This window comes from Podarcis erhardii (assembly GCF_964252035.2).
Source record: "Podarcis erhardii genome assembly, chromosome: 13".
Classification (NCBI taxonomy): Eukaryota; Metazoa; Chordata; class Lepidosauria; order Squamata; family Lacertidae; genus Podarcis; species Podarcis erhardii.
This window is the reverse complement of record NC_138502.1, coordinates 16,843,611-16,858,503: the sequence shown is the minus strand read 5'-3', so window position 1 is coordinate 16,858,503 and position 14,893 is coordinate 16,843,611. Positions and strand designations below refer to the sequence as shown.

Genomic DNA, 14,893 nt, shown 5'->3' with positions numbered 1-14,893 from the left:
TGGGTGATTTCCAACAAAAGATTAAAAATACATTAAAACATCAGTCATTAAAAACTTCCCTAAACAGGGCTGCCTTCAGATGTCTTCTAAAAGTCAGATAGTTATTTCCTTGACATCTGATGGGAAGGCCCTCTGCCTGGTTCCCTGTAACCTCACTTCTCACAGGGAGGGAACCGCCAGAAGGCCCTCAGAGCTGGACCTCAGTGTCTGGGCTGAACGATGCGGGTGGAGATGCTCCTTCAGAAATACTGGGCCGAGGCCATTTAGGGCTTTAAAGGTCAGCACCAACACTTTGAATTGTGCTCAGAAATGTATTGGGAGCCAACGTTTGTAAAGGTGTAGTGGGTTTAGGAAAATCCACACCAGATGAAATCTCTTGGCTTACCTCAGAGGGTTGTTGTGAAGTTGAAAAGGGGAGGAAAACCATGTAAGGCAATCCTGTGAGGTGGATTCAGCTGAGAGGGAGTGACTGGTCCAAGGTCTCCCAGTGAGCTTCATGGCCAAGGGAGGATTTGAACACTGGTCTCCAAGGTGCCCGTTCAAACACTCTAACAACACAGGCTTCACCATATAACTCTGAAGACAGACCCACCTGGTGGTGGTGGTTCCCCCCTCCCCCAGTTGCTCCAACTCTAAATTTCTGAATGTATTGTGAGCTTCTTTGCAGACACAAAAGAAAGGGAAATCGCCACTGTTTATTATATCATTGCTCCTTTATTTTATACACATATATTTACTTGCATTTAAAAAAAAACAAAAAACCCACACATTCACAAACAAGAGCACCGCAGTTAGGGTGAAATGGAGCAGGGAGAGCCTATATTTCTGTCTCTATGCTATATGACATCTAGAAGTATAAAAAAGGCAAATTATGAAAATAATATTGTAAATTCATTTCTTTTAAGTACATGAAACTAAACTCTAGTGCTGAGCAGAAGGGAAGAGAACGTTGTTGTCTTTTTAGGCTGAAGGATGTGTCCCCTGGTATATATTCTCTTTTTAAATACTGGTTCAGCAACCAAAACAGAGGCAAAATAACATATTTAACACTCCACTGAACATGTATGTTCAATTTTTCTATCCACCCCCCCCCCATAAGAATATCTTGCTATGTTTTTTCAGCAAGAACACTTAAAGCAGATTATTAGGCACTCAATAGAAGGCAGTTTTCAAAGAAGTGTAAAAAATAATAATTAAGCAAGCTTATTTTTCAGGAAGAATATTGCCCTAAGTGTAATGTTTTGCTTTTAAGAACAATGCAGGCAAGGATTTTTAATCCTTAGGTGAATAATTAAAGGCGCTTTTACAGCATAGATGCTGTTTTTCAGGATAGCAAATTGTTGGCTTTAAGCCCCCCAATAGAGTCATTTTGCTTTCAACCTCCAAGAAAATACTGCTTATTTTGCTAAAGGCAACTAGAGGCAACTTCTGAATGCAGAGGAGTGAAGTCCCCTTTAGAGATTCAAGGCACTGCGATGGTAAACAGCTCACACACAAGCACATTTGAGAACGGTGTGTCTTTCTGTCACCAAAAACCGTCAACCAGAAGCAAGCAAGTTGCCTTTAATCTCTCACCAAGCAGGATCAGAAGTCTTTACTCCCCAGACATCAATAAGAATAAACCATAGAATAAACTCTCCATGGAGGTGGCAGAGGCAACTTCTGGAGAACTAGCCCTGCAGCCCTGCTTCTGTGCAGCTCCTGTGCGTTCTGACATAAGCCACATGCAGCAAATTGCCCCTTTGTTTCAGAGACCTCTTCAAGCACATCTCAACTACCTTTCAGGCATCTGTGTTCATTAGCAGCCAACAGCCCCCAAGTGACATCTTGCAAAGTGAGACAATGCCTTTAAGGCTCATCAAAAACTTTTCTTTTTTTAAACTGCCAGGCAAATATGTTAATGAAAGGAGAGGTCTCTCAACCCTTCCTGTCTGCAAGCAGAGAGGTCTGTTCTCTCAAGGCTCCGGCACTTTTAAGGTAAGGCCCTCTGAGCCCCGAACCAGGATCCCCTTGCCCTTTGAAAAGAAGATGCTGGTTATACACATTTGAGTAAGCCAGGGTCCTCTCTCCCTACAAACTCACACACCCACCCATGCAACTATCAGAAATGCAAGCTGGCAGCCTGGACAGAAAGCAGCCATGAAGGTGGAAGATTTCATGGCTGGTGAAGGAGCATGCATGCAGTGGAAAAGAAAGAGGTGTCTATGAACTGTGCAAGAAGAATGGAGGAAGGTCTTGTGTTCATATAAAAACATCTGGCCGGGGACCAACATGGGAATATTCTGGCAATCTCCTTCAATCAAGGATAATGCCCCCAGTGCAATTCCCCCCTCACAGGGATGTGCACCTCCAGTACCACCATTAGAAAACAAACAGAACCACCCTCAAAACCCTGAATATTGGAGCTCTTAGCTAGCCACGCCTTGCAAATGTACAGGGAGTGGCAAAGGACAAGCATGCAAAAAGGAAACGATGCTTGTGCAAAGGGCAGGGAATGAAGGGGGCAGAATGAGCATGGGAAACGTGAAGCGTGTGAGGTTTTGAAACTGACACACTTGTGCAAACAGCGGGGGTGGAGAAAAGATCGAGCGTGCAACAAGTAACGAGCACAAGGCAAAACCAAAAAAGGTTAACTGGGAAGGAGGAATGTAAAAATGTGAAAAGATTAATGGAAAGAAAGAAAAATGGAAGAAAAGAGTGGAAGAGACAAAAGCAAAAAAGAAGAGAGTGGGAGCATGGAAAAAGATGGGAAGGCAGTGCTTAAAAGATGCCTTTGCTTTCCCCTTCTGCTCCCCTTCCCCATCTCTTTACATCCTCCCTCCTTCTTGACCTTCTCTGTCCTGACCCGCGTTGCCACCAGCTGTTCTCTACCCTTGGATGAATATCAGCCGTGCGGAATACACCAGGTCAGCCACATACACCAGGAGATTGATGGCTGTCAGGACAGCTATAGCAACAAGCTTGTCCCAGTTACACATTGTGGTTGAACTGCAATAACGGGGTCGAGACGAACTGCCACCATGCTTGCTGTCAAACTTATAGATGGGCCAGATGATGGTGGCTGTCGCGTACATGAGCACAGCCAAGAGCGTATAGCCACTGAGGAACTTGTTGAACGGACACGGCAGCCAGCCAGTGCATTCGCCAATGCAGAGGATGATGACCAACAGCGAGAGGATGAAACAGATGCAGTAGACAGCCATGCACCACTGGAGACCTTCTGGTTTATCGTAGGAAACCGGATCGCTGATGAAGACGAAGATGATGCAGGCAATAAAGGTCTCCACCACCTTGAGCAGCCCAGGGACAGTGGCCATGTAGCCAGTGACTTCTCCTGGTTTGGCTTTGGTTATGCCAACCTCTGTGGAGTATGCCAAGAAGGAGAGGCATGAGAACACAGTGGCAGAAATGAGGTACGGACGTTCTCTGCGGGAGGGATTTTGGTTCTGAATGTAGGTGACCGGGTAGATGATGGAAGCCGAGAGGCACATCAAGGTGGCATACATGGCGAATGTGATGGGGAAGTTCTTCCAGGAAACTGGCATGCGGTGCTGGAGGCCGGCAAACTCCACCACCAAGATGACAATAGTGATGGCGAAGGAAGCGCACCACGAGAACATGCACCAGTCGCCATTGCGACTATGCCACTTGTCGATGTGGACCACCAGGCTGAAGGTGACACACGTGAAGATGACCTCCAGCAGACGGACAATGCCCAGCTGAGAGGTCAAGGCGGAGGTGTTGCCCACGGACTTTGAGCGGGTTACCGGCATCGTGCAAAGATCTAGGGGAAAGAATGCAAAACACACAATGCAAGATTACAATGGAGCAGTTCATGGCCCAGTAGTCAGGGTGATGATCTGGAAAGTATCTCATTACACTCACTGATTCACGTTAGTTCAGGTTTGGGGAACCTGTGGCCCTCCAGATGTTGCTGGGTATGGCTCCCTGTCTGGATCCCTACAACATCTGGAGGGCCACTGGCTCCCCATCTCTGCCTTCAATGTTGCTGTCTCTCGGAAAGCCAGTGTGGTGTAGTGGTTAGAGTGTCAGACTAGGTCCGGGGAGACGCAGGTTCAAATCTCCACTCACTGAGTAAATTTGGGCCCACAAGAGTCTAATAAAAATAAAAAACCTGGGAAGAGGACCACATGCACCATTCCTGAACTCCTTGGAGTAAGGATAGGATATAACTGCAATACATACCTGTCTCGTCCTGTTACCCAATCTGTGACATGTATGTTCCCAGCAGTGTTACTGCCCCTCTCTCAGGACAGAAACCGAGGTCACCCCCACAAAGCAGAGAGCAACAGTTTTGCTCTTGCCATGGAATAAATATTAATGAGAGATGAACACCTTTAAATAGGTGCCTAGAGCCTATCAAAATAAACAATGGCAGCTGGATATATGATGCCGGACATAAATTGTGATCCACCAGTGTTCGCAGGAGATATCTGAGCTGACTTCAGAGAATCCAGATCGGTATGAGATGTCTGGCCAGATATTGCAGGCCTCAGAACCACCACTCGCCTACAGCAAGAAAGAAGTGACCTCAATAATGTTGAGGTAGGAAACGCTTGTGGTATAAAATAATGCTGGGGGGTTTTATCAGCATGGCTGTTACCAGGACAACAAAACTGTTTAGCAACGCATGAGCAATGAGGAAGCAGATGTGGGGGAAGAGTGCAAGGGGACTACCAAAAGGCGTGCCCTCTCACATCCGGAGCATCACCACAGAAAGTGCAACAGGAAGCACCTCAAAGAGGTAGTCGCTCTTGCTGCACGGTCTTATCGTTTCCATCATTGTGCCGTCTGTGCCAATTCTGCTGGCGTGTTTGAAAGTTAGCAGCAATCGCAACAGGGGTCAGCAGTGCACAGGCATGGCGAGGCTTGCAGAGGCTGGGCGCAGCCTCCCTCTCTCTCATATACATACACTGGTCTACCCAGAAGCCACCTCAAATTTATTAATTGGGTGTATTTGTGTTTTAGGGTACTAACCCTTCCAAGGCGGCTAGCAAAGAGTCCATAAAAAACATGTAACAGAATAGGTAAAGGTAAAGGGACCCCTGACCATTAGGTCCAGTCGTGACCGACTCTGGGGTTGCAGCGGTCATCTCACTTTACTGGCCGAGGCAGCCAGCGTACAGCTTCTGGGTCATGTGGCCAGCATGACTAAGCCGCTTCTGGCAAACCAGAGCAGCGCATGGAAACGCCGTTTACCTTCCCGCCGGAGCGGTACCTATTTATCTACTTGCACTTTGACGTGCTTTCAAACTGCTAGGTTGGCAGGAGCAGGGACCGAGCAACGGGAGCTCACCCCGTCGCGGGGATTCGAACCGCCGACCTTCTGATTGGCAAGTCCTAGGCTGTGTGGTTTAACCCACAGCGCCACCTGTGTCCCTTACTTAGACCTTTAAAACTACCAAAACCGGCCGCAGTTAGGGCCAACATAAAAGCAAATGTGGAAAAAAGGTTGAAGAATTCCCCCCCTGTCCCAAATCCAGTTAAAAGCTGCCAGTGAGGGGACTCAGAAATGGGCAGCATACAAAGCTGCCTTCTTTGGGTCCATCTGGCTGAATATTCCACTGACTGGCAGAGGCTCTTCTGGGTTCTCCCAGTCCTACCTGGAGATGCCAGGGATTGAACCTGGAACCCTCCTACCTGCAAGGGAGATGCTCCACCACTGACTTAAGACACTTCCCCAGGCAGGAATTCAAGCACACACCCTCAAAATAATGTAAGAGTTTTAATCATCCTGTTCTCCTACTCCCATGGTTAAAGAGCATGCCTTTCCCACCATCTGACTTTCAACTGACTTTCTAATCTCCCTTAGTGATTGTGTGCTATTAGGAAAGGGGCTTGCCTTCAGCAATGCGTTTGTTGGGGGTCCCAAGACTACTCTAGAACCCATTGCGCCAACAGCACTGCCCTTCAGACGACTCGTGTGGTGCCACAGTTAAAATGCTGGCCTAAGATCAGTGAGAACCAGGTTCAAATCCTCACTCATCCAAGAAGTAACACTTGGCAAGTCAAAGTCCTGCAGTCTAACCTACCTCACAGGGTTGTTGTGAAGGATAAAAGGGGGGGGAGGACAACATACCTAATCCTGAACTCTCTCAGAGGAAGGACAGGTTTAAAACCACTGCATTTTCAAGTGCCCCAGAACGATTTTGGAAAAATGGTCAGATACTAGAGAGCAAAGGGTGTGTGTGTGTGTGTGTGTGTGTGTGTGTGATTTTACTTTTGCATGGGGGGGGATACATTTGCTTCACTGCATTCACACTTCCTCCAAACAAATATACAAACCAGAGCACAGCCATCTTTCGAAATTCATGTTTCTCTTAATTTTGCAACGCCGTTTTAAAAATAACCATATAAAAAGGAAAGCGTACAAAGATTACATTAGAGAAAAATGTACAGAAATTGCTTATATAAATGAAAACAATCTGCAAAAAAAGTCTGTTTGGGTAAAATGGCATACAAAAACGCTCACAACATATGTGTATAAATCTTTGCATGTCTCTTGAAAAAAATACAAGCTGATGTGAAAGCATGGCAATCTGTACTTAAATTATAAAAATGAAAAGTGGGGCAATGTATTTTTTTTAAAAAAAAAACAACCCAGAATCTTTATAGACCACAGACATGTTGTTAGAGAGCGAGATAACTCTTATTTATTTCTAAACTACTTCAATGTTAATTCTCATGAAGACAAAACAAGACGATGGGGGGAGGCATGGTTGCATCGCCCGAGTTTGTTTGAAAAATAGCTAATGCAGCCACAGGATATGAAGATAATTTGGATCATGACTGCAATGCAGAGGAAGGAGGATTCTGTAGTCTCCCCTTGTCTCTCGTGGGGCTAAACATACAGGTATCTCACTTGGTACCTCAGCCTGTTTCAGTTAAGTCTAGCTACAAAGGACTTAGGAGAAGTTCTTCCTAAATTTTAGGGATCAAACATAAGCTTACTGAGATGGGAACAAAACACACAGAACGTTACCATAGGGATATGTTTTAAGGGATAAGAATTTATTTTCCTTCTCCCTTGGAAGAAGAAAAAAGGCTATAAAGTAGCCTGGCATCAACACCAGTATCCTTTAGGTGCCCGGCAGAAATATTATTATGTACCCAGGCATTTGAAATGTTAGCATTAGTCCCTTTTGAGGTTTTCTCCCCTGACTTCCTGCTCTTTCGCCTGTTTTTATTATTATTGAATTGCTCAGCTTTTAGATTTTGCACATCACCCTGAAATCTACCATGGCAAAGGGTGGCATATAAATGTTTTAAAATAAATGAGCTTAAATAAATAATATATATAAACATAAACAAATAATAAATTAGCATCAAAAAGATGGGGGTGGGGTGGCTAACCCAGCCTTTGCCACTGAGGGCAGCCCACGTGGTCCTTAACCACTAAGAGCGGTGTTATGCAGGCATAACCAGGAATCCTGCTTTACAGAAGATGTCCTCTCTGTCTGGTTTAAAGATAAAGATATAAATAAACACGTATAAAAATAGAATAAATGCAATGCAATAAATGCAATGCAAAAATTCATTTCTTTAAAAAAAAAATCAATAGTGAGCATCTGGACAGCAGACTTAGCAGAACACACAGGAGCTCAACCTGGCCACAGTGTTTCCCACTAGGGCAAGACATCTCTCAGACCAGCCTACCTCACAGGGTTGTGGGGAGGATGTAATTGGAAAGTGGGGGGAGGGGAGAGAGAAACTGTGCACACCACCTTCAGCTCCTAGGAGAAAAGCTGGGATATCAATGTTTTGTAACAAGATATACAAATCAGTAAATAGCCAGTACAGTGGTACCTTGGGTTAAGTACTTAATTCATTCTGGAGGTTCGTTCTTAACCTGAAACTGTTCTTAACCTGAAGCACCACTTTAGCTAATGGAGCCTCCCGCTGCTGCATGATTTCTGTTCTCCTGAAGCAAAGTTCTTAACCGGAGGTACTATTTCTGGGTTAGTGGAGTCTGTAACCTGAAGCGTCTGTAACCTGAAGTGTATGTAACCCGAGGTACCACTGTATATGCAAATCTTATGCAAACCTGCACCATTTCCTTTTATCCCATTTTTAGCGATGCATTTCTTTTCATTTCCTCTTTTTTGGCAACGCAAAAAGTGGTCAGTCCTAACTGTGACTTCCAAACAACTGGGCGAGAGCAGATGGGAATTCCTAGGGGAGGAGGGTCTGGAAAAGCATCTCAGCTGGGTTAAAATTAGGTTAGAGGCGTTGGGAGCAACATTCTCTCTGTGTGTCTGTCAGACAAAGGCAGAACTGCTCTTGGCCTTTCGTCAGGGGAAGACACTTCCTCATCTGGATTTCCTGCAAGGGCCCAGGCAAGGCCAGCAGGCAGAGATATTTCCCTGGAGGTGGGAGGTGGGGAGGTGGGAGCCATTTGCACTGTTATCCATATAAGGCCAGGAGAAAATCCCGCTTTACCCAAAGTTGGACATTTGGTTTCAATCATGCGCCGCTTCCCAGCTGGAAGGGAGGAGGGAATGCTCTGGCTGGGCTCACAGCCATCTCCTCTGTCTTCCTTCTGGGCCATCTCTCAAAAAATCACAATTCCCTTCCCTCCCTTTTAGAAGCTGAGGACAGTTCCCCCCACTACCACCACCCCGCCTCCATCAGCAGCTACAACTTCCTTTCCTTGTTTGTGTTTGGGAAGCCAGAGTCCCTTTCGCATTTTTTCATCTCCGCCAAGCTAAGCAGTTGGCCCCTTATCTCTCTCGCCCTGACCTAGCCACTGTGATCCATGCGACGGTCACCTCCAGACTGGATTATTGTAACTCGCTCTACGTGGGGCTGCCCTTAAGACTGACCCAGAAACTCCAGCGGGTGCAGAATGCCGCGGCGAGACTCCTTATGGGGTCTTCGCTGCGAGATCACATTCAACCGGTACTATACCAGCTGCACTGGCTCTCGGTGGAGTACAGGATCAGGTTTAAGGTGCTGGTTTTAACCTTTAAAGCCCTATACGGCCTAGGACCCTCGTACCTACGGGACCGCCTCTCCTGGTATGCCCCACAGAGAAACCTACGGTCTGCAAATAATAACATCCTCAAGGTCCCAGGCCTCAGAGAGGTTAGGCTGGCCTCAACTAGAGCCAGGGCCTTCTCGGCTGCGGCTCCAATCTGGTGGAACGCTCTGTCACAAGAGACTAGGGCCCTGCGGGACCTGACATCCTTCCGCAGGGCCTGCAAGACAGAGTCGTTCCACCAGGCCTTTGGTCAGGGCGCAGCCTGACTCCCCCCTCTGGCAACCTGCTTAGAATCTTGCTTAATTAGTTGCCATTAATTTGATTTTAATTGATTTTTATAATGTAATATTTTTAGAATGTGTGAATATTTGATGGTTTGATTGTTGATTGTTGTTAGCCGCCCTGAGCCCGGCTTCGGCTGGGGAGGGCGGGATATAAATAAAATTTATTATTATTATTATTATTATTAAGATGGTTTGGGTGGGCGAAGAGGTGGAAGGGAGGAATGGCAGAAAGAGAAGGGAAGCAGCTGTGGAAGGAGAGAGGCGACAATAAAAAGGCGTTTCAAACCCTGCTTGGCATGTCGCAAGAACCTCTTCTGAGCTACCCACCCTCTTCGCATTTGGGTCACTGATTGGGCAAAGGGGTAATCAAAGCAGTTGTGCAAGTCGTGAAACAAAAGTAGGGTTGCCCAGTAAAATCTAACCAGCCTGCCCAGACAAATGCAGCTATGTCAGTTATTTGGGGGAAGAAACCAAAGTGAGGGGCAGGGAATTAAGAGAGAGAACCAGTTTCTGTGACACTTTCCTGTCCGGTTTTCCAGCAGCAATGCACAGGTCCAGTTTATACATAACAGCAGAATCAAGGGGGTGGGGACCTTTCTTGGACAGTGCCACTTCAGGCTGCAAGGAAGGACCTGCCACTGCCACACACACCCTGCATTCCTTGCATTTAGAAAACTAATGCCTCGTGGAGAGTTTAACCCTAGCAGGCTGGTTTACTGTGTGCAGGGGGCCTTCCTCCCCCCTCCAAAGCAGCAGCCTAAGATGTTACTCCCTACCTGCAACCTGAAAAAGTAGATTCCATATTATTCCCCTGTGCATATGAACTGAGCAACTATTCACAGTCCCAAATTATTCCAAGAGCATTATCAAAACCCACCACTCCAGCTTTCAAGGCTTTAAAGAGGGAAGAGTGCCCAGAGCTCTTTACATTATCATCACATGGACAACAGGGAGTGGCTAATCTTTTTTTTTTATGCTGAAGGCTGCATCGCCTTATTGCAATGTTTCTGGGGGTTGCATGTCGCTGGCGGCCGTGCTCAAAGAGTGGGCATAGGCAGCTCATGCCCATCACACACTGAGACCCCCATCAGCTGATTTATGCAGCTAAAAATACTAAAGCACCTCAGCAGTGCTGTGGAAGGCTCTTCCAAGAACAAGAACCGGATTATAATCTCCATTTGGCAAATGTGAGGCAGCTGAGAGGGCAGCAGGTTACTTAAGGCTGCCCTCAAAATCCATGAAAGAAGGAGTGTTTTCAAGCAGGGTTGAGGAGCCTCTCTCAGCTGGGGGCCACACTGTTGCAAGGAGAAGCTTCCTGGGGCCGCATCCCAGTGATGGGTGTGGTCAGAAAAAGGGATGTGATGCTCAGAGATGTGAAAACTAGGCTACATTCCAGGCATGCAAAGCAGGACATTTCCAGCTTCCCCGTCCAAGCAAGTAAAAGGGACTAGTACACCTCAAGAACACATCTCAAGACAGGCAAAAAAGCATTTGAGGAGGACTGGTGTGGAGTGCAGCCTGAGGAAAAAGGTGTGGCCTCAAGAGAGCCTTGAGGACCAGACTGAGAAGACTTGAGGGAATGGGCGTGGTCAGAATTTATGTTGGGGGGAGGGCAGAACCTCAGTTAGTTAAATATTTTTATTGATATACTTGATTCGGGGGGGGGCAGCTGTTCCCGCTGGCTATGGCCATGCTTGAGGGACACATTTCACCCTTATGCCTGAGGCTCCCCACCCCCGATTTAAGGCAAAACTTCACATGATCCATTATCTATATGCAATGAAGCATGATGCAACCTCACACAGCTCTTTAATGCTACTAAAAAGGCTCTCTGAAGAAATGGCTCTGCGGTTCCACTAAGTGACACAGATCATTATCAAGAAAGTATTAGCTAACTCTTAGCTAGAAACCTTGAGCATACAATGAGGAAATGCCCAAGGTAGGGAACTAAACATGTGGCAGAAGAACAGCCACCCCCCCACACACACTCCTGCCCACTTCAGATAAGGAGGCTGGAAAATGGTTGAGCTGTAGGAGAGGTGCCACCCAAGGAAAATAAAGAGCTATGGTCTTCATGACCAGATTGTCTGGAAAAACTCAAATCCCGTGAGCAGGATGAGAGTATAATGGGAAGGCAATGTTGGGAGTTTGGGATTCTCTGGACGAGGCATCTCATGAGGTGAAAGAGATCAAGAGGGTATGGGATGGGGGTGATTCAAGGTTTGCATAAATAAGGCTCTCTGGGAACCTCTCCTTTTTAAGTACTAAAAGCCATGAGACGTTCTTAACATTTCATCCTATAACTTTCCAAACATGATGATTTATTGATCAGCAAATCAAGACACCGGATTTGAAAAAGGGATCTTTCTGGAGGAGAATGGAAGAAAACCAAAGGTTAATATTTTAGAAAGTTTGTTCCAAAATCTGTCAGTCCAGGCGGTTTTCTTTTGCACTAAAGCGTGTAAGTGGAGCTACAGGTCTTCAGTACATGCCACAAGTAGCTAACAACGGCATTCACTGGCTAGAAAAGTCACTGTGCATTAAAACAGCCTGCAGGCTTTTGTGAAGTCTCCTTTACAAAAATGCATCGCACACTCTGAGGCATGCTCTCTCACACTGCAAAGCACGCGGTACTGTCACAAATGCACATCACACATGTATTCCCCCCCCAAATGGCATAAGCTATCAATCGAGGGAAATCAGCCAGCCTGCTGTGCGCATCATGCACGACATATGCAGCACACAGACGCTGTTAAACATGACTTCCATCTTGAGAAACGCAAACACTCCCATTGTGGCCGCACCCCATGGACAAACCTGGGAATTTTAGAGACGTATCTGATACAGTTTGTGCAGAAACAAGCCCCACTGCAACCAATGGGGCTTGCTTTTGAGTATTCGGGATTGCAACTTCTCCGGGATAATTTCCTGCATGCGTTCCAGAGAGACAACCATGGTTCTCTTTGGTTTCTTCCCTTGCTAATAATAGACTAAAAGCCTTCTGGCAACAAAGGTGGACAAACTACCCCAGAAGGAACACGGCAAATCCCCCACCAGAGGTACTGACCCTCCCCTTCTGCACGGACTTGAGTATATTTATTTGCCAGGCTTCTTCCTTTAATGGTTTATTTTATTTTGCCCCTGAAGTGTTTCTGGTGCGAATTGCGTTTCACTGTCAGAGCCCTGTGGCACCTTAAAAGTCTTGTTGTTGTTCTTACCAATAGTCACACCTTCCAGAACACACCCAGGGCAACATGCCCTGCCCTGGCATCCCTACACACAAACAGCTGCCAAAATTAGGTTCACAAGGCATTCCATTGTTTCTATTATTGCTACTATTTTTAAGGGAATGAGGAAGTGGAATCAGAGGTATCAATCAAATTCCATTAAGTTCCAAGTCGATCACACCTACCCCACAAAACTATATATAAGGGTCTGGTGACTTCTGCTTCAGTGTATCTGAAGAAGTGTGCATGCACACGAAAGCTCATACCAATAACAAACTTAGTTGGTCTCTAAGGTGCCACTGGAAGAAAGTTTTGTTTGTTTGTTTGTTTGTTTGTTTGTTTGTTTCGACAAACAGTAAGTGGATCACTTAAAAAAATATTTAAAAAATCAAGAGGGAGAGGTGTTATTGGCATGGTGTGGTACCCCAAAAATGGTGATGCACAAAAAGTTCATAAACAGAGCAACATCCTAAGGAAATCTCGCGGCGGTCACGCCCTTTCCCCAAGTTGGCAGAAGCGGGAATACACACCATTCCTCGGGAAATCCAGTAAGCTCCCAGCCACCCACTCCCCCCAATATCCTGGCTCCCAGCGCTTCTTGGGTTTAACTTCCCACGGACTTTCCTAATGAACCAGGAATCCGGGCGGGTTCCCTGATTCTTCCCCCCCTCCTCCTAGTTTTAACCCTCTGGAACCTCCTCTCGGCTCCCCAACTCTCTCTCTCTCTCTCTCTTCACTGTATCCTTCCCTTTCTCCTACAGAGAACCCAGGAATTCTGCCTCGAACCCCTTCGCCCCCAGCGCAGCAGCGCGCCTCCCTCCCTCCCTCCAGCACCCAAGACTTGACTTTCCTGAAGAAGCGACTTACTGTACTTCCAGAGCGGGGTGGAGAGTACACGTCTGGAAGGTAGCCTGAAGGTAGGTAGGTGGGCACGCACGTTGCAGCAACCGAGGCTGGGAGAAGATGCTCTGGTCTGATCACGGGAAAACGGCAAGGCGAGGGACTCGCGGCTGGGACAGGAGGAGAGAGGGGTGGGGCGAGTCCCCCACCCCACACACAGGCAGGCAGGCAGGCAGGAGGCTGGGAGAGGGTGGGCCGTGGGCGGAGACAGGGAGGTAGTAGAGGAGGCGGGGGCGGCGAGGAGGAGAAGGCGGTGGAGGTTGAGGGGAGAAGACCGGGGAAGGGGGAGAGTGGACTTTGTGTTATTGCTGTTGCCGGGAGCCAAAAAGTACACAATGATACACACACCACCGCACCCGCAAGGAGGGTCCCCCCCGCTGACTCAGACAGAAACGATTCACGGTTCTCGACCCGGCTACTCATTACTCAAAGCGGCCAGCCAGATGCGTGTAAGACGCTGGTGCAGCAGCAGGGCCTGCAGGCTTGTTGCGCGCCCGGCGCTCAAAGCAACAGGCGTTTTGCACGCACGCTGCGCCTAGCCATGGAGGTTTCATTTATCCCGCGCGGTCGAGAGATCCAGCCCTCCCTGCATTTTGCTTTAATCACGTGGCGGTGAGTTCCGTAAGCCAACTGGGCACGCGAGACGCAGAGATAGCATTTCCCTGCTTTCCTCCCCCCACCATTTTTTTTTTTTTAAACGTGTCCCGATCCTCTGCCTTTAACACCGGAATGATTTAGCCGGCGGCGAAAGCCCCCGACACCCAGCAGACCGTGGAGACAGAAGTACTGAGAGGAAACTTCGTCTACCAGATCCAGGCGTGCGAAAGGCTGGAGGACCCCTCGCCGCGCTACAGTTCCCATCACCTTCAAACCACAGTTCCCAGGATTCCTTCTGGGGCGTGTGTGCTTTAAATGCAGGGTGCATGCATAGTCCAAAGATCTACCTTGCCTATAAACGCACCCAAGGTCAGGAAAGCATAAGGCAGTAGCCCCTTCCCCTTTGCATCCGCACCCGCTACCAAAAGAGCTTCTCTGCAGAGGCAGACTGGGAGATCGGTGTGATAGGGAGGACCACGTTCAAATCCCCCCTCTGTAGTGAATCTTTTCCTTCTATCTAAGCCAGTGGCACGTCCGCCTCATATCCTGCGGCAGTGAATTCCATCAGTTACATATGCATAATTTAAAGACCTTTCTTGAGTCTCTTGTTCTGAATCTGCTGCCGCTAATTCCACTGGCTGGTCTCGAAGCTCTTACGTTATTATTTTATTAACTTTACCACTACCCATTGTTTTATGAACTTTTCTAATACCTTTTGGTAGTCTTCCCCGCTACCCAACCCCCTGCCCATATTTATATCCTTTCTCTTTCATGCTCCCCCCAAAAAAACCCCGTGGTTATTTTCACTGGCATTTTCTGTTTCTTCTCCAGCTTTGGGCTTCTTAAAAAGTGCCTGCTGAAGGTCTGGCTGGCCCGCCACTCCC

General features: G+C 47.3%; 1 protein-coding gene across 1 annotated transcript; it reads right to left on the bottom strand.

Annotated features, from left to right (window-relative positions):
• Window positions 1–755: 755 nt before the first annotated feature.
• MYADM (myeloid associated differentiation marker) lies at window positions 756–13,570 on the bottom strand. The gene is made up of 2 exons (XM_081837428.1): window positions 13,385–13,570; window positions 756–3,784 (listed from the first exon to the last, which is right to left on the bottom strand). The coding sequence occupies exon 2, from the start codon at window positions 3,771–3,773 to the stop codon at window positions 2,868–2,870; it is 906 nt and encodes a 301-aa protein (XP_081693554.1). The 5' UTR covers window positions 3,774–3,784; window positions 13,385–13,570; the 3' UTR covers window positions 756–2,867.
• Window positions 13,571–14,893: the final 1,323 nt, after the last annotated feature.

Bases quoted from the DNA above. Each gene is read 5' to 3' on its own strand.
- MYADM (XM_081837428.1), bottom strand. From the start codon at position 3,773: ATGCCGGTAACCCGCTCAAAGTCCGTGGGCAACACCTCCGCCTTGACC.